Source organism: Rhinolophus sinicus, chromosome 12, assembly GCF_057876585.1.
Source record: "Rhinolophus sinicus isolate RSI-liver-muscle chromosome 12, RSI-T2T, whole genome shotgun sequence".
Classification (NCBI taxonomy): Eukaryota; Metazoa; Chordata; class Mammalia; order Chiroptera; family Rhinolophidae; genus Rhinolophus; species Rhinolophus sinicus.
Window position 1 is genome coordinate 1,470,794 of NC_142512.1, and position 17,318 is coordinate 1,488,111.

Here is a 17,318-nt window from a genome sequence, read left to right on the forward strand (position 1 = left end):
CTGTTTAACTCCTTTATGGTGTGTCTGAAGACTTGGTAGAGGTATAAAGGATAGTCAAAGAGGAAAAATATCCGGGTGGTTTTCTATCCTCCCTCTCCCCTCTCCTCTCCTTTCCTCCTCTTTCCCCTCTCTTGGAAAAACTATTAAGGAGAAATGTGTGCGTATAATGAAATGGAACCAAACACATTTGTAGATACCTGCTTAGGTACTTTTTAAAAATCTGTTAAATATGTCCATTTACTTTTTCGAAGTGTCATGTACTCATCGAATACAATGAGGAAATTTAATGTGCACGAGTAAATGATACACGTTACAAGGATTTTATCTTTAGGTCTATCACCTAGAACTTTAGTATTCCCCTGCAAAATAGATGGGAACACTGATATAAAGTAAAAACCCATTTTTATGAAATGTTAGCACCAATATCATTCTGTACAAAACTGAATTTATGGAAAGCCAGAAAATGGCTTTACCGAATTATTTTTATCCAGATTATTGTATTTGGAAAACAAAAGCAGCTCGTTCTCGTCCCCTGATACTATCAGAGAGCACACGTCAGCAGTATCCTCTTTGCTAAATGAATTGGGATATGGGACACATCGGTGCCTTCAACGGCTCACACTTGAATATCGTGCTTTATCAGTGTTTTTACTTCCTGACATTGCCATCTTCATTAAAGAATCTCATGAGAATGCCTTTCCTTGTGCTAGCTGCCTGGGGAGAAGTCACACAGGTGACACTGTTGGGGGCCTGCTGTCCCATCAGTAGTAGCTCCATCTCTGATTTCCTACAAGGACCTTTAGATTAAAGGCAGGTCGCCAGCCTCTTGGTGCCAGGGGACCCCCAGAGAGCCCGGGTGCCGCCTCCTGTTGGATCAGGAGGAAGTACTGTCCTGCACTAGTGTGTTGGTTGCCTTTCTTATATGGGCACTGGGAGACCACTCAGTTGTGATGATACAGTGAGATATCAGAGTGTACTTCTCTCTCCTCGTCTTCACTGACCGCAGGGTTTCATGAAAAGGCTTATCATCTTCTTCATGAAGTGTGTAAAAGAAAATGTTTGCCTGTAGCATGCAGCCAGTCATGAGAGGAGAGTTCTGTTTGCCCAGGTGATAGGCCCTACAGAAGTGGAGTTGGGATGCACTTGTGTCTTATTGACGTCGGCTTTGCCCCCTCTACAGGTTACGTGGTATGCTTAAAACAGTCTCAGAACATGCAATAACTAGGCGACATTTCTTAGTCTTTTTAGTGTGCTTTGCAAAATGATCCAATATTGAAGCCTAAATATTCAGTCATCACTTTATGGTCCTATATACCTGGGTTTGGAGTCATCCTTAATACTTGTTTGTGCCTCTTCTTAAGTGACTTTGGATGAGCTGTAAAACCTCAGTGAACTCAGCTCTGTCAGCTGTAAACTAAATATAATGGAGTTTCAATGAGGATTAGGAGCTGATGTGTCTGATGCAGTGATTCGGGACATAGTGAGCATCCAAAATATGTTAGTTCTCCCTTTCTTCTTAGCCAAGAATACAAGAAATAAAATATGGAGATTATTAACAGCTTACTGAAATATACTTAACATACCACACAATTCTCCCACAGTATGGAGACTTGAATGGAATGATTTGCATGGGAAAATCAGCTCAATGATACTTTGCCCAAATCTACAAATATGTACATATGGAAATCCTCCTGAATGAGTCTTGCTGAGATTCCCGATCATCATGATGCCGTGCCCTTTATTTCCTCCTCCATTTCCCAGCTCCTCACTGTACCCCTCTGCACACCCATATGCACAGGCATACACATGCACACACATACACACTGAGCTAGGATATGCCTTTGTTTAAAAGAGTCAAAAATATTCAAAATATAATGGGAGGGAAAGTAGGCAACTTTTGGAATACATATTAGCAATTGCTAATGGATTTGGTGGGATTCAGGGGGAACCCTTGCAGAGGACGGACAGCTATATTTTCTGTTTGTAACTTTTCCATAGGATCTGTTGCCATGTCCCACCAACCACTTAACTGCCTAACTGAAAAGGGGGACAGCCCCGACGAAACCACAGGAAATGGACCCCCCAATCTGGCTCCCCCAAACCGGCTCCCCCAAACCTGGACACATTCACCCCAGAGGAGCTGCTGCTTCAAATGAAGGAGCTCCTGATGGAGAACCATCTGCTGAAAGGCAAGCAGCACCTGGCCCCCGTTTTTCTCCATTCACCCTGGACCTTCCTGAACATAATACCCTTTGTAATAAGGCTTGTTGTGAACTCCCTGCTCTCTGTCTGGTTCCCTGGGGACAGAAAGAGTACAGAATTAAGCTTTCAGTAAGGCTACAGCTGCTTTCATTGTTTACTTTTGGTGAAGGTAAGTATAAAAAGTATTTTATGTGTCTCTGGGAAATAGCATATTGACATTTAGTCCATTTAAAAGGAAAAAGAAAGAAGGCTGCTACTATTGCAGAGTTAGTCCTACATATTATTACCTCGTTAAGAGGAAGCATTCTACTATCTCAAGCCATGGCTTTTGGCAGGACCTGTGTTTGAATCGGGTTAGTCTCTGTAGTTATACACAGGTACTTGTGCTATCTGGAGGTACCTGAACCAATTTTATTTTCTTGAGACTTATGAGGACTAGAAATGCCATTAGACCCGCTGGTCCTGTCTGAAAACAAAAGCCCCTCATCTTGCTACAGTCTTCTTCTGGCTGATCCTTGGGCCCAGGCCCAACGTGGCATCTTTAGATCCAGAGCCTCCCGGTGAAGGGGTCTGAGGGGCAGTGTGATTCATGAAATCAGGTTCAGTCCCCTGGTGTGTGACGCCCTCACTGTGAACCCCATACAGAAGCCATGAAGCTAAATGAACGAGGTCTGAAAGGACGATTTGAGGAGTTTTCAGCCTGGACAGAGAAACAGAAAGAAGAACGCCCTTTTTTTGGGATCCAGAGCAAAGAAGCCAAAGAACGCCTAATGGCTTTGAATCATGAATTTGAAAATTTGAAGGAGGAACTTGGAAAACTAAAAGGGAAATCAGAAAGGTCATTCCAGGTGAGCAGACTGATAAGCTGTGATTTTTTTTTTTTGATTTTTTTTTGACTAATATTTGTAGTATCTTATTTGTAGAACCTTATTTGTGTTGACTTCTAGACCAAAACCTTTCATGGTTCAAGTTAGACAGGTGTTTTGCATTACCTTGAAAAAAGTGTTCTTGCTGAGAAGGTTGGTTGCAGGTTTAAGGGTCATGAAAAATTACTGTTGGGGGAAAGACATTTGTAAAGCTTTGACCATATTGATTATAGTCAAAAGAATGTTGCAGTTATAAACTAATGTTTTGTATTCATTATAGACAGTGCAGAAGGACCTCTGCCTAGAACCATCCAAGTGTTAGTTTTCAGTGTGTCTGTGATATAAGATTACATTTTAAGAAATCTGTTACTCAGAAGCTTTACTTACTGACCTTGTCCTTCCTCTCTGTCTAAGATAGATTCATCACTTTCCATTGTACATTTACTTCTGAAAGATGGTTTAACAAATGTATATTGTGATAGAAGATTATATAGGGTTGCCGTGCTTTCATTGACCCAAAGAACCTGGGAAATATGCTCACAACGCAGAGTGGGTATCAAAGATGTTAGTGAAAAACAAAGCAGAGCACATGTGCAGCGTCTGCCTGGTTGCTAACGCTCACTGGGTATTATTTGTTTACATGGACGCATCTGCTGTTCATTTTCTTCCAAACCTGGATCTTAACTCTTTGGAGGACAGAGCACTGGGTTGATTCAGGGAGGACATAACTCCAGATATCAGTGATCTTTCTTGAGACTTTACCTTGAACTTTGATGATCGCTAATTTCTTGAATGGGTAAAGAATGCGAACAGAGGACTAACATGGAAAGAAAGTAATGCAAAGGGGATGATGTAGAATAATCCAAAGGATGAAAAGTTGTTTAGAAAAGTGTCAGTTTGTATCAGTGATCTATTCATCAACTGGTGCTCATGAGACAATGAAAACATTGAGCTTTAGTGCATTTATATTAGTGTTGGAAATGTTTCACTGTGGATAAGGCTTACCACATCTGATGCTTCAACGTGTCTTCCAGTTGGAAGAGGTTACGTCACTTTTGGGGGGAAATCGCTCATTGTCTGAATGTTTTTGAGGTATAATACTCTGAAGAAATGATTACACCTGGGATATATGAGTCATTTTGTATTCTCTGGAAGAAGACGTCTTGTATGGTTTTCCTCCCTTGGCTTTTGGGATGTGAGCTGACAGTTGGCTTCAGCCAAACACATTGAAGCCAAAAAGGAAGCTTCCAGAAGCAGTTTGAGATTGTCTGCCTGTAGGTTTTCTTACCGATCCCAGCATTGGAAGAAGCTGAGATCAGAAGTTGAAACTCTGGACCGCTTGTTTCAGGGCAGGTGATCTATCGAAGTGAGCTACAAGCAGGACTCAGAAACGAGTCCTTGGGACAAAGGACTTGGTGTTGGAACAATGAGATACTTGGGGCTCTTTAATACCCTTGGTCATCAGCCTTCTCCCCCCCAGACTGTGCCTCCCAGGCTGACCCTTCCCTCCCTTGAGGTGGTTTTTAGGTTTAGGCGGTCATCTTCCTCACTTAGTAAAGCTCTCAAGGCCTGGGACTTGTCTCACTCATGCTGGCCCATCTTTGCCGCTGTTTCCACAGGGGGGAATCCGCCCTCAGCATCAGGGCTTCTCAAGCGTATTTCTGGTGGTGGTGGCCATGCCCTCAAGAGTAGTGAAGGTTTCCTGAGGAGGAAATCAGAGAGGCCGAGAAGGTCAGAGCTGGAAGGGACCAGAGACCCTGTGTGCCATGTCTTTCTTTCTAACTCAAGTAAACTGAGGCCAAGACATTAAGTGAATCTGCTCAAGGCAGCACATACACTGATTAGCTGAGTGTGGAGTCGAGTCTCTTCTCCCTGCTCCCAAGTAAAAGGCTGCATCTAAACAGGGTCTGTCTTGTGACTTTGTCATATGCAGTAATTGCATCTGGCTGAACACAACATGTACTTGATGTATTGCTGAACTATCCATGTTTACAGAGGCTGAAATTTAATTTTTTGAGCTTTCATACCATCCTCTGAACTTTCAGTCGGCTTATTTCTCACCAGACTTAAGCTTAGCATCTTAAAGCACCAACCCAGAGTATTATAGTATCCAGACGATATACCTGGGAGAATTTTGGACCTTTCATTGTGTTTTGCTGTCACTGTGCCAAGTGATGTCCTTGATGCTTGGGCTTCTAAGTGGACATGACAGTTATGGGGAGCGAGGGGGTGGGTGTGCATTTGTAGAGGAAAATAAAATGCAAGAGGTTGAATTGTGGCAGCATTTGTCCTTATTTTCCGATATTCTGGACTAAAACTTGCAAGTCTACCATTGCCAAGGTCTGGTTGGTTATTTTCATACTATCAGATTATTCCAGCATGCTGAGGAAGCCTTTCTTTCATGAGGTTATTTTAATTTGCTATTATTTCAATACAATAAAATGATATGAAAATGTTCGTTTTCAATGTTATGTCAAAAAAAAATTGCCAAGGACAAGCTAGAATATTCTATTGTAAAGCACAGGGGACAAAGATGTTGAGAAACTGCCTTCCCAGTGGGTGTGGAGCACTGGAGTTTGACGGCCAGATTCTTGGATTGATTAGTTAATTCGCTTTGTTCCTTGTCATTTCCAGGACCCACCTGGGGACCCCAAAGCAGTAGCAGAACAGGAAATGGAACAGCTAAAGACCCAGGCGGCGCGCCTTCAAGCTAAAATGGCAGATCTGCTGGGCATGGTGTCTGAATTACAGCTCAAGCTGAACTCAAGCGGCCACTCAGAAGACTCCTTTGTTGAAGTTAGGATGGCTGTAAGTGTTCTGGCTTTGGTTTTGTGTTAAGCAAATTACAAAACCGCACCCGGACAGTTGCTACAAATACCACTATTTCTTTTCAACACAGAGGAGCCAAGTAGTGGGAAAATTTCAGTGTAGCAAAGATAAATTGGCTCTTATTTCTTAAGTATAACATAATGCTTGTAAGGGTTATCATTGCTGAAATGGAAAAATATTGATTACCTTTTATGACAAAAGAGATCGTCCTTCTTTTTTCCAGTCTGTCCTGACTAACCACCTTCTCAGTCTTTAACAACCCGCAAGTCGGTGATTAGTTGCCAAGACTAATGTTTTCTATGTGGGTATCAGGTTGATGAGTTCCTCCTAACTAAGGCAGGGCTGGAACCTAGAAATAAAATCCCTGACACCTGAACATCCTGGCTTGATGTACACGCTGTATAAAATATGATGAAAACACATCCCAAGTTCAGCATGTGTTTTTCTCAAATAAATAAGTTAATCTTCATTTTCATTAATCACAAGAAATAGGGGTTTAGAGAGTGTGAAATTTATTCTGAAACATTTTAGGTGGTTTGTCTTTCTTTTGTTGTTTGTCAAGTTTAATATGTCACGTAATTTGTGTTTTCTTAACAAACTTAAACTGACAGCCAGTAAGGAGAGGGGAAGTGTGTAAGAAGTGTGACCCAGGAAAATTGAGAAGTAGCAAGGAAATTCAACCCAGATTGGAAAATTCGCCCTAGAAAATGAAAACAAGCTGTAATTCAAATGTAGGTCAAAACACTGTGGATGTGTGAGTGGTATGATAAAGGCTCTCCTTCAACCCTGCACCAAATGGCTCCTAACCCACTTACTTGCTGAGCCAGGAACTGAGCCTGTGCAACAGTTAGGTTTGGCAATTTGCAAGATAGCAATATTGCTTGTTTTACTTTTTATCACCACTAAGTTCTTTTTTAAAAATCAGTTTTGCATTCACACGGTTTAAGAATCGGTTGTTCCACAAGCTTTGTATAGAAAAACAGCAGGTCCTTGGCTACACCCCCACCTGCTTTTCCTGCTTCCCCAGATAACCACTTTCAACATACTTAGCTGGTCCTTTCCATATTCACCTCCACATAACAGGCTTACATAGCTACTTAAAATTCCCCCCCCCTATTGTAAACATAGTTTATTGATCTCCCACTATGAAGGATGACTGTTTAACTGTCTTTCATCCCCATCGTCGTCATCACACACATGCTAGGCTCACTAAGATAAAAAGAGAGAAGACACTGATTAACAAAATCAGAATGAAAAAGGGGAATTTATCACGATGCAAATACAAAGGATCATCCAAGAATACTATGAAGGACTATATGCCACCAAATTCAATAACCTAGAAGAAATGGACAAGTTCTTAGAAACATACAGCCTTCCTAGGCTGAACCATGAAGAACTGGAAAATCTAAACAGACCGATCACCAGTAAGGAAATTGAATCAGTCATCCAAAACCTTCCCAAAAGCAAAAGTCCCGGACCAGATGGCTTCACTAGTGAATTCTACCAAACCTTCAAAGACGATCTAATACCAATCCTGCATAAACTCTTCCAAAAAATTGAAGACGAGACAGTACTCCCCAACTCATTTTATGTGTCCTACTTTACCCTGATACCAAAACCTGGTAAGGACAACACAAAAAAACTGTAGACCAATATCTCTGATGAATACAGATGCAAAAATCCTAATCAAAATTCTAGCAAATCGAATACAACAATGCATTAAAAAGATTATTCGTCACAACCAAGCGGAGTTCATCCCAGGAGCACAACGATGGTTCAACATCTGCAAATCCATCAATGTGATACATCACATAAACAAAATAAAGGACAAAAATCATACGATTATATCAATTGATGCAGAAAAGCATTTGACAAGATACAACATCCATTTATGATTAAAACACTTAATAAAAATAGGTATAGAAGGGAAATACCTTAACATAATAAAGGCCATATATGACAAGCCCTCAGCTAATCTCATAAATTAATGGTGAAAAATTTGCTGTACATTCAGAAACACGACAGGGCTGTCCCCTATCACCTCTGCTTTTCAACATAGTGTTGGAAGTCCTTGCCAGAGCAATCAGGCAAGAGAAAGAAATAAAGGGCATCCAAATTGCGAATGAAGAAGTTAAATTATCACTCTTTGCAGATGACATGATGCTATATATAGAAAACCCTAAAGACTCCACCAAAAAGCTATTAGAAATAATCAACGAATACAGTAAAGTTGCTGGCTACAAAATCAACGCACAAAAGTCCATTGCCTTCCTATATACTAACAATGAAATATCAGAAAAAGAAATACAAAAAACAATTCCTTTTGCAATTGCAGCAAAAAGAATAAAATACCTAGGAATAAACTTAACCAAGGATGTGAAAGACCTATATGCTGGAAACTATAAGACATTTTTGAAAGAAATTGAAGAAGACACAAAGAAATAGAAAGACATTCCGTGCTCATGGATTGGAAGAATCAACATAGTTCAAATGGCCATATTACCCAAAGCAATACACAGATTCAATGCAATCCCCATCAAATCCAAATGGCATATTTTAACGAAATAGAACAAAAAACCATCAGATTTGTTTGGAACCACAAAAGACCCTGAATAGCCAAAGCAATCTTAAGAACAAAGAACAATACTGGAGGTATCACACTCCCTGACTTTAGCTTGTACTACAGGCCTATAATCATCAAAACAGCATGGTATTGGCAGAAAAACAGACACATAGACCAATGGAATAGAATTGATAACCCAGAAATAAAACCACATAAATATGGACAGATAATTTTTGACAAAGAAGCAAAAAACATACAATGGATAAAATGTGGCCTCTTCAATAAATGGTGCTGGCAGAATTGGAAAGCCACAGGCAAAAGAATGAAACTGGACTGCTATCTGTCACCATGTACCAAACTTAATTCAAAATGGATCAAAGACTTAAGCATAAGACCTAACACAATAAACTGCATAGAAGAAAACATAGGTACTAAACTTATGGACTTTGGGTTCAAAGAGCATTTTATGGATTTGACTCCAAAGGCAATGGAAGTAAAAGCTAAAATAAATGAATGGGAATATATGAAACTTAAAAGCTTCTGCACAGCAAAAGAAACCATCGACAAAATAAAGAGGCAACCAACTGAATGGGAGATTTTTGCAAACAGTGCCTCCGATAAGGGGCTAATATCCAAAATATACAAGGAAGTCATGCAAATCAACAACAAAAAAATAAAAAAACAAAAAGAGAGGATTACAAGACAGCATTATCAAATTCAGACTTTTTGTGTTGTTGAAAAAAAATGTAGCAATCATCTCGCTAAACATTCATAGTGTGAGATGTGATTTCTCCTTGACCTTGGGAATCATTTCTTCTTGGAAAGCAATTCAAATTACCATGAAACATTTGTAGCTGACAGAGGCCGAAGTAACTCAAGATGGGTTACTTGTAACTCCCTACAACTTCTTAAGAAATAATGGGGAACAGGTGAGAGACTATAAACTCAGAGGTGACTTATAGTCATTTTATAGAAGAAAGACATGAAACAATCATTCAAGAAATGGTAGAAAATTAAGTGCAGATGTTGTGTGGCAAAGTCGATGACAATAAAGGATGCATTTTTGAGACTCCTGGTGCTTATGTCTTTGTTCCTCATTCTGAGTAATTCAAGGTTCCACATTCTAAGACTCTGCTGCAGTATCGATGACATTTTATTGCAATTGAATTTATTTCAAAAGTTGATCCTGGTTTGTGGTTAGACTATTCTCAGTCAACTTCCTTTGTAACCAAATTATACTATCTTACTCATTCAGAACGAGGATCTCACAGCAAAACTGGAAACTGCATTTTCAGAATGTCTACATCTGTGGGGTGGCCACTTTGTTCAATGGTTAGAGCATTGTGCTCATAACACCAAGGTGGCTGGTTCGATTCCCACATGGACCAGTTAGCTACACCCCCCACAGCTGGATTGAAAACAATGGCTAGTTCTTGGAGCTGAGCCCCCAGTGGGCGGCCAGCCCATTGGCTCAGTGGTTAGAGTGCAGTGCTCATAACACCAAGGTTGGCGGTTCGATTCCCGCATGGGTCTGTGAGCTGTACCCTCCATAACTAGTAGATTGAAGAGAACGATTTGACTTGGAGCCGAGCTGTGCATCCCACAATTAGATTGCAAACAATTACTTGACATGGAGCTGATGGGTCCTGGAAAAAACACTGGTCCCCAATTTAAAAAATAAATTTTGTTTTAAAAACTTTTTTTAAAAAAGATGTGTACATCTTGTGGAAGAAAATCAATCTTAAACAGGAGGTATTATCTATGAAAGGAGTACAAAAGTCATGTGAAAAACTAGAGAATAAAAAGTGGAGACAAAAATTATTAAACCTCAAAATTCATATAGTGACGAATGTGGTAGAAAAGAGTGAAGCAGAACACTATAAATTCTGGGATATTGAAGACTGAGCAAGATGGGATGTAGTAGAAAAAAATTTTTAAATCTATTTTTACAGATTAGTTCATTGATTTTTAACATGCCTTATGCATTTCACTGCAAATTATGTTTTAGATATACATATTGTATGTGATTCCTCTACTCCCCTTAAAAGCAGTTATTATTATTATTTTTTTGATTTCTAGAACTAAGGTGGGATTTGCTTCTCCTTTTTAATATTTCAGTTCCCATCATTGTTATCACTCAGTTGATCTTTGAGAATCATTCTTTCTGGAAAATCATTTTATTTTTAAGACCACTTGATATAAAACGAGACTATTAGGAAATAAAGAAAAAGGGTGATTTAAAAATTGCACCATACTCTTAGATTATTAGGTCATATTCAATTTTTAAAATTTAAAATTGATTCCCTTATTGGAATAGTCAGATGAGGTGATTCAAAATATTTTCATGATTCAGATTTATTTCATTCCATATTGATGATCAATATGTTAGACTTCAGCTTTTTTTACATTTAAATTTCCCTCCAAATTATTACTTAAAACTAAAGAATACAAATAGACTGTAATTATTCAGTTTATAATTATTTTTAAAATGTATCCTTTCCGTTGGCTTTAGGAACAAGCAACATCTCAAGAAAACGTAGACCCGTTAAATGACTATGATGGTGCTTCCATAAGTGACCTGGAACTCAGAGTGAAACGTCTGGAATCTGAACTCTGCAAAGTGCAAACTTCTTCTAAAATAGAATTGGAAGAATGTAAGCACCTCTACCTAGAGGAATTAAAACTTAGAACATCATTGGAAAAAGAACTAAACAAGTAAGTCCAAACAAAGTCAGAGAAAACCAATCGAGCTCATTAATTTGCCTCTAAAGTATAATTTTTATCCAGGCAGATTCCCGAGATTAACAGGAAGTGAAAGCTTACTAAATAGTATCATTTTGGAAAATGATGTTAGTGAATAAATTACTTTTAAAATGTTAGTTCAGGATGCATCTCTCCCCATTTTTGGTTTTACGTGACTGTATTTTTCCTTCTCGCGGTTTTCATAGAGTTAATCTGATCTACCAGTCTTTAAGCAAAGTGTTTTTGAAGCTTTATGATTTAGACAGCGCTGTTTATTATATAATTTCTTGTCAGAATTCCCTAAATAGTTTTTAATGAGGTAACTATTTATTATAAGATAACCACTTAAACCCAAAGGCTTAAGTACTCTGCATATTCTGGCACTTGGTAAATGTACCCTCTCTTATTGTGCTCTTATTGTGTTATTATCTCTAGAGGTCGCTTTCAGACAAGCTGTTTTTTCTAGTTCTTCTGATGTACACAAAGGCATACACGTGACATATAGGAGAAGGTTAACATAGGGGTGAAGGGTAGTGTAACCTACGAAGTGGCTAAAAAAATGAGGTGGTCAGCCTAAGGGGGTGTGTGGAAGACAGAAAGGGCAGATCGCACCTCCAGTGCCTTGGTAACAGTGTTATAAGCTACACGCCTCCGGAGCTGTTTCAGTTCAGTATGATCACCAACCAGGCTCTCTTGTTCTCCCCCAGAGGCCATTGTTCTAAATGACACCTCAGTGCCAAATGGTTAATTTCTTCAGGGTGATGAGGGGATTAGCCAAGGGCGGTGAAAGCAAATGCTTGAAAATATCTTGGTGGGATTTAAAAAAAAAATTTCTAAACTCGTTTACTATGTATGTCTCATGGCAATCCTCAAGAATCTTATTGGTTCAGCCATTCCAGAAGGCAGCAAGTATTATCTGTGAAGCCGTGGACATCAGTGATAGCCCTTTTCCTCCCCTCCCTACTTTGAATTACTTCTTAGTCTGGCTTCCCCATAGAAACATATGTGCTTACTTAGAACGATTTGAAACCTATCCCTGCACATGGTAGGTCTGCCCTGACATATGTTCAGTGTTCGTTTCATGGGCAATTCCACTTACTATTATGGCAACATTAAAAAATGCAAATCATTAAGGAAAAATAAAGTACTAAGTCTTTGCTCTTACAATCTTCACAGGACTGATGACACACTGGCAGAGATGAGAACCCTCCTTCTCACGAAGGCACCACAGAACCCTTCACTCAGCACCGCTCCTAGGAGGCCAGACCTGCTGCCACCTTGTATTGGAAGGCTACATGATCGGTTCTTACCTCCAGGAAACCCTGCTCCAAGAGAACAGTTGGTGATTCTTACGTCAACCCCACAGACTTCTAATGATGGCACGTTGAGCAACTTGAGGAAGGTGAGTTATATTATCTTCTTTCCTTTGGGTTTCAGATTTCCGAGATAATTCTTGTTCTTAACTTAGTGAGATTCTTAGTTGTTTCATTGACTAATGCACACAACGGAAAAGGCATAATTATGTGTGCTAATGTTGAAAGGAGACAGAAATTTTACAATCTTTTGTAAGTCCCTGCATCTCCCATGTTTTAAGAGCTACCTGTCATTAACTGCATTCAATAAATGTAATTAACTGACACAGTTTAAATTTCTGGAAAAGCGCTGTCAATTAGATTTTTTTTTTTTTTAATTAAATTTATTGAGGTGACAGTTGTTAGTAAAATTACATAGATTTCAGGTGTACAATTCTGTATTACATCATCTATAAATCCCGTTGTGTGTTCATCACCCAGAGTCAGTTCTCTTTCCATCACCATATATTCGATCCCCCTTACCCTCATCTCCCACCCCCCACCCCCCACCCCCTTTACCCTCTGGCAACCACCAAACCATTGTCTGTGTCTATGAGTTTCTGTTTCTCATTTGTTTGTCTTGTTCTTTTGTTGTTTTGGTTTATATACCACATATCAGTGAAATCACATGGTTCTCTGCTTTTTCTGTCTGACTTATTTCGCTCAGCATTACACTCTGCTTTGAGATGCTTTGGCTTACTTCTGCATTGTCTTTAATTTGGTGATGGTTTATAACAAATTTAGTTTTCCTACAGCCCAGTTTTGCCACCTCTAAGCGTAAGTGAATGCTTGACATTCACTAACTACATGTGGATATTTCTTATTTCAGTGAAACCGAGGTAGATCCTTTTTATGAATTCAGCAAACTTGTAACACTGAACAGATTAATTTGTCTCTTTAAGTTAAAAGTTGTCATCTTTTTACATGACAGTACATCCTTAATTTCTATTTTACTTATAGCATTTTTTATTTCGATGATTTAAAATGTCTTGCTTAAAAAGTAATAATAAAATAAAATATCTTGCTAAGCAACAGTACGTTTTCTAAAGAGGTAAATTGAGCAAATATTTGAATATTCAAGGTGAAGTTCACTTATATCTGTACATCTTGGCATCACTTGAATTATTGATGACTGAGGTGGCAATGATATGGCGTCTTTAATACCAACTTGTTTTCTTTGTGTCATACTGTTATTAAAATGTCCATTTTTTATCTCATTTCTTGAGTTCTTCATTCAGCTCCAGGATTTCTGTTTGGACCTTTTTTATAGTTTTCATATCATTGATAAAGTACTCCTGTTCATTAATTTTACTCCTGAACTCATTGAACTGCCTTGTGAGTTTTCTTGTATCTCATTGTGATTCTTCATGGCTGCTATTTTGAAATCTCTATCACGTAGATCACAATTGTCCGTGACTTTGACTTGGTTTCTGGAGAAGTGTCATTGTCTCAGTGTTACCGTGTCACCTTGGGTGTTCATGCTGCTGGATGGCTTGTTCTTCTGCAGGCTCATTTGAAGTAGTGAACACTGTCTTATTCATGTACATTTTTTAAAATTTTTTCAATTTATTGGGGTGACATTTGTTAGTAAAATTACATAGATTCCAGGTGTAAAATTTGATTCAAGCAATTCAGCAGGTAGATAACTAGACGTCTTTGTTTTGTTTTTCAGTAGCTGATTCAATAGCACAGGTTCTGTTTCCTCTCACTGGTGCTACTTGAGCCTGGGGTGTCCACGTGTGGGGGCTTAGCTGTGAGTGTGGTTATGCTGGCCTGGGTGACCAGGCTGATGGGTGTTGCCTTGTATCCAGACCACCAGGGTCTCTGGGCACCAGCACCGTGGGAGGGAACAGGGGAAGGGGCTGGTTGAGGCGAGTCTGTCTTGAGCCCACTGAGCCCACCTGGTTCCCTGTGGCCCTGGTAGCACCGTGCTGTGGGTGGAGGCTGGAGAAGTATTTCTGCTGCTGCTACTGGTCCCTGGTGGTGCCAGCACTGCTGCATCTGGAGAGGGGTGGGGATTCTTGGGGAGGTGGGGGGATGCTGCTGCTGCCCCGCTTAGCCTCCCCTGGGCTGTGATGTGGGAGCTGCACCCCGTCCCCTCCATCGCTACTGCCTTTGCGGGGGCTTCAGGCTCAGCCTTGTCCACCTGGAACTGCGGCTGTGGGCCTGTCCCTGTCCTTGCCTCCATCCTGCCTCCCTTTCACATCCAGTGCACCCTCCTTCCCTTATACAGATTTGTGGTATTTTAAGGAATTGTAGTGTGTTGAGCAGAAGAACCTTTCTTGGGCGATAGATGCCCGATGAGTTGTAGATATCGGTGGAGATAGAAAGGGGTTGTCTCTCTTGACATGATGTCTACATCATTCCAAAGAATATTCATTACAATCAATGCAAGGTGGTTTGTGTGTTTGATGGTGTTTTGTGGCCTTCTTAACGCAGAGAAAAATAGCACAGGCCTGTGCTAAATGGGGCTCCAACCTTGTGTTTTCATTCAGCTTCCCCTTAAAACATCATAGGAGAGCAAAGCCAAGGGCTTTCGGACAGCCCTTCGGCTAAATGGAGTCCACGTCCTTCAGAGTGGTGAACCTGGAGGAAGGACTAGGTACCAAAAGAAAGTGAATGTCCAATGCTTCTGTAAATTGTTAAGCGTGATGCACAATTAAAATGTTCTCAGTAGTTTCACCACAGAAATCAGAAGATGAAAGAGTGTAAAGGCATAAGCAATGCAAGAGAATATGCTTGTGGACATTTTTCCTTTAATTATTTTTTGGTAGGAAAGAGGTGTTTAGTTTTCAGTATTTCCTCATAAATAGAAAAACCGTTTTTGTTAAAGTCAATGTCCTCATTCCAAGGCCAACGCTGTTCCCTTGTGAGGCACTGGGTTGCCCAATCATGCAAGGCTGAATAAGAGATGAAAAAGCACCAACTCTGTCAGGATCCAGAGATAAGTGTCCCAACTCACTACAGAACCCTGGAAAGACATGATATGGTTGTGACGATGTGAGATTGGACAGAAGTGCACTAGATGGTAAAGAGAAATCTGTTTTGTGTTTTCAATTTCACTATAGTTAACCCCAACATGAATAATACCTGTGTTGGTTTATATTGGTCAGCCAAGTTTGATTCTGAGGAAAAGAAAAGTCATTTTAAGGAAGAATTTCCTCAACTTGAGTTTGCTTTCTTTAACTCATGATTTTCTCTTTCAAGTTCCCTGTTCTGTGTTTAGAAGTGTTTATGCTTTATAAACTGACTGTGTTGACTTCTGTTAATAGGAGTTGTGATATTAATCTGTGTCTTTGTTTTTATTCATGACTTTAAAGCTTATACTTGAGGTAGAAAGCTACTATTTTGTTTCTCATGCATCAACATTATTGAGCTCCATGACAAAGTTTTACGTATTCATTTTCTTTGAGTTGTACTTGGAGATTGATGGAATTTTCCTGAATAGGAGGTAGCAGCTGGCATAGCACTCTAGCCTCAATAGGAAGACTTATCCGATTCGTGGCCCGCAGCTCATTGGTTTGGTGACCTCAGGTGACCTATAATCTCTGTGAGCCTTGGTTGCCTCTTATGTAAAATTAGGGACTTTCACTAAATCTGTGACTTTCAGACTTGAAAAATATTCTTTTTTTCAAAGAATAGTACCGTTCTTTGAGAAAATTTTTTTGTTTAAAAAACTATTACTGTGTTTCCCCAAAAATAAGACCTAGCTGGACAATCAGCTCTAATATGTCTTTTGGAACAAAAATTAATATAGGATCCGGTATTATATTGTATCATGTCATGTCAGATCATATCATATATCGTATCATAAGCTGTCTTACATTATAGTAAAATAAGACCAGGTCTTAATTAATTTTTGCTCCAAAATTCATTAGAGCTGATTGTCCAGCTAGGTCTTATTTTCAGGGAAATACGGTATGTAAAACCAGGGACCACGGGCGGCCAGATGCCTCAGTTGGTTAGAGTGCAAGCTCTTAACGACAAGGTTGCCGGTTCGATTCCCACATGAGCCAGTGAACTGCGCCCTCCACCGCTAGATTGAAAACAACGGCTTGAGCTTCGAGATGAATCATGGTGGGCAGCCGGTTGGCTCAGTGGTTGGAGCACGGTGCTCATAACCCCAAGGTTTCCAGTTCGATTACCACATAGACCCGTGAGAAGCAACGGCTTAAGCTTGGAATTGGGCTGCTGGTGGGGAGCCTGTTGCCTCAGTGGTTGGAGCGAGGTGCCCATAACACCAAGGTAACCGGTTCGAGTCCCACATTGGCCAGTGAGATGCACCATCCACAACTAGATTGAAAAAAAACGGCTTGACATCCTGGAAAAGCAAACTGTTCCTCGATAGTCCCCAATTAAAACAAAACAAAGCAAAGCAGAGACCGTAGCACTACCTGGCTAAGGAGGGATGCAGGCTCCTAAGCTGTGCTAATCCGTGGGTGTCCCCATGGAACCTGAGCTTTCTCCGAGACGTAGTGTAGTGAGAACTGCCAGTTGTGAGAAAATCCTTCTAGCTAAAATCCTTTGGATTAAAGTTTGCTGACACATTCTTTTGTGTATAGTTTTCTCACCTTTCTATATATTTGATGAATGGAAAAGTATAAATGAGACTGCAGACGTGTTCTCCTTATTAATGTTGGACTTCAAGCTACTTCCACCATCTGAACACACTCCTCACCTAGAAATAAACATGCCGTGTTTCCCCGAAAATAAGACGTCGCTGGACCGTCAGCTCTAAAGTGTCTCTTGGAGCAAACATTAGTA

The 17,318-nt window shown here is 40.0% G+C and overlaps 1 protein-coding gene across 1 annotated transcript in view; it reads left to right on the forward strand.

Annotated features, from left to right (window-relative positions):
- The first annotated feature begins 2,851 nt into the window (after nt 1–2,851).
- LOC141569853 (uncharacterized) overlaps nt 2,852–17,318 on the forward strand; it is a 36,322-nt gene continuing 21,855 nt past the window's right edge. The window contains exons 1-4 of the mRNA XM_088801853.1: nt 2,852–3,050; nt 5,703–5,876; nt 10,973–11,175; nt 12,379–12,604. Coding sequence (XP_088657979.1) covers nt 2,853–3,050; nt 5,703–5,876; nt 10,973–11,175; nt 12,379–12,604 — 801 coding nt within the window. The 5' untranslated portion in view covers nt 2,852. The remainder of the gene's footprint in view (nt 3,051–5,702; nt 5,877–10,972; nt 11,176–12,378; nt 12,605–17,318) is intronic.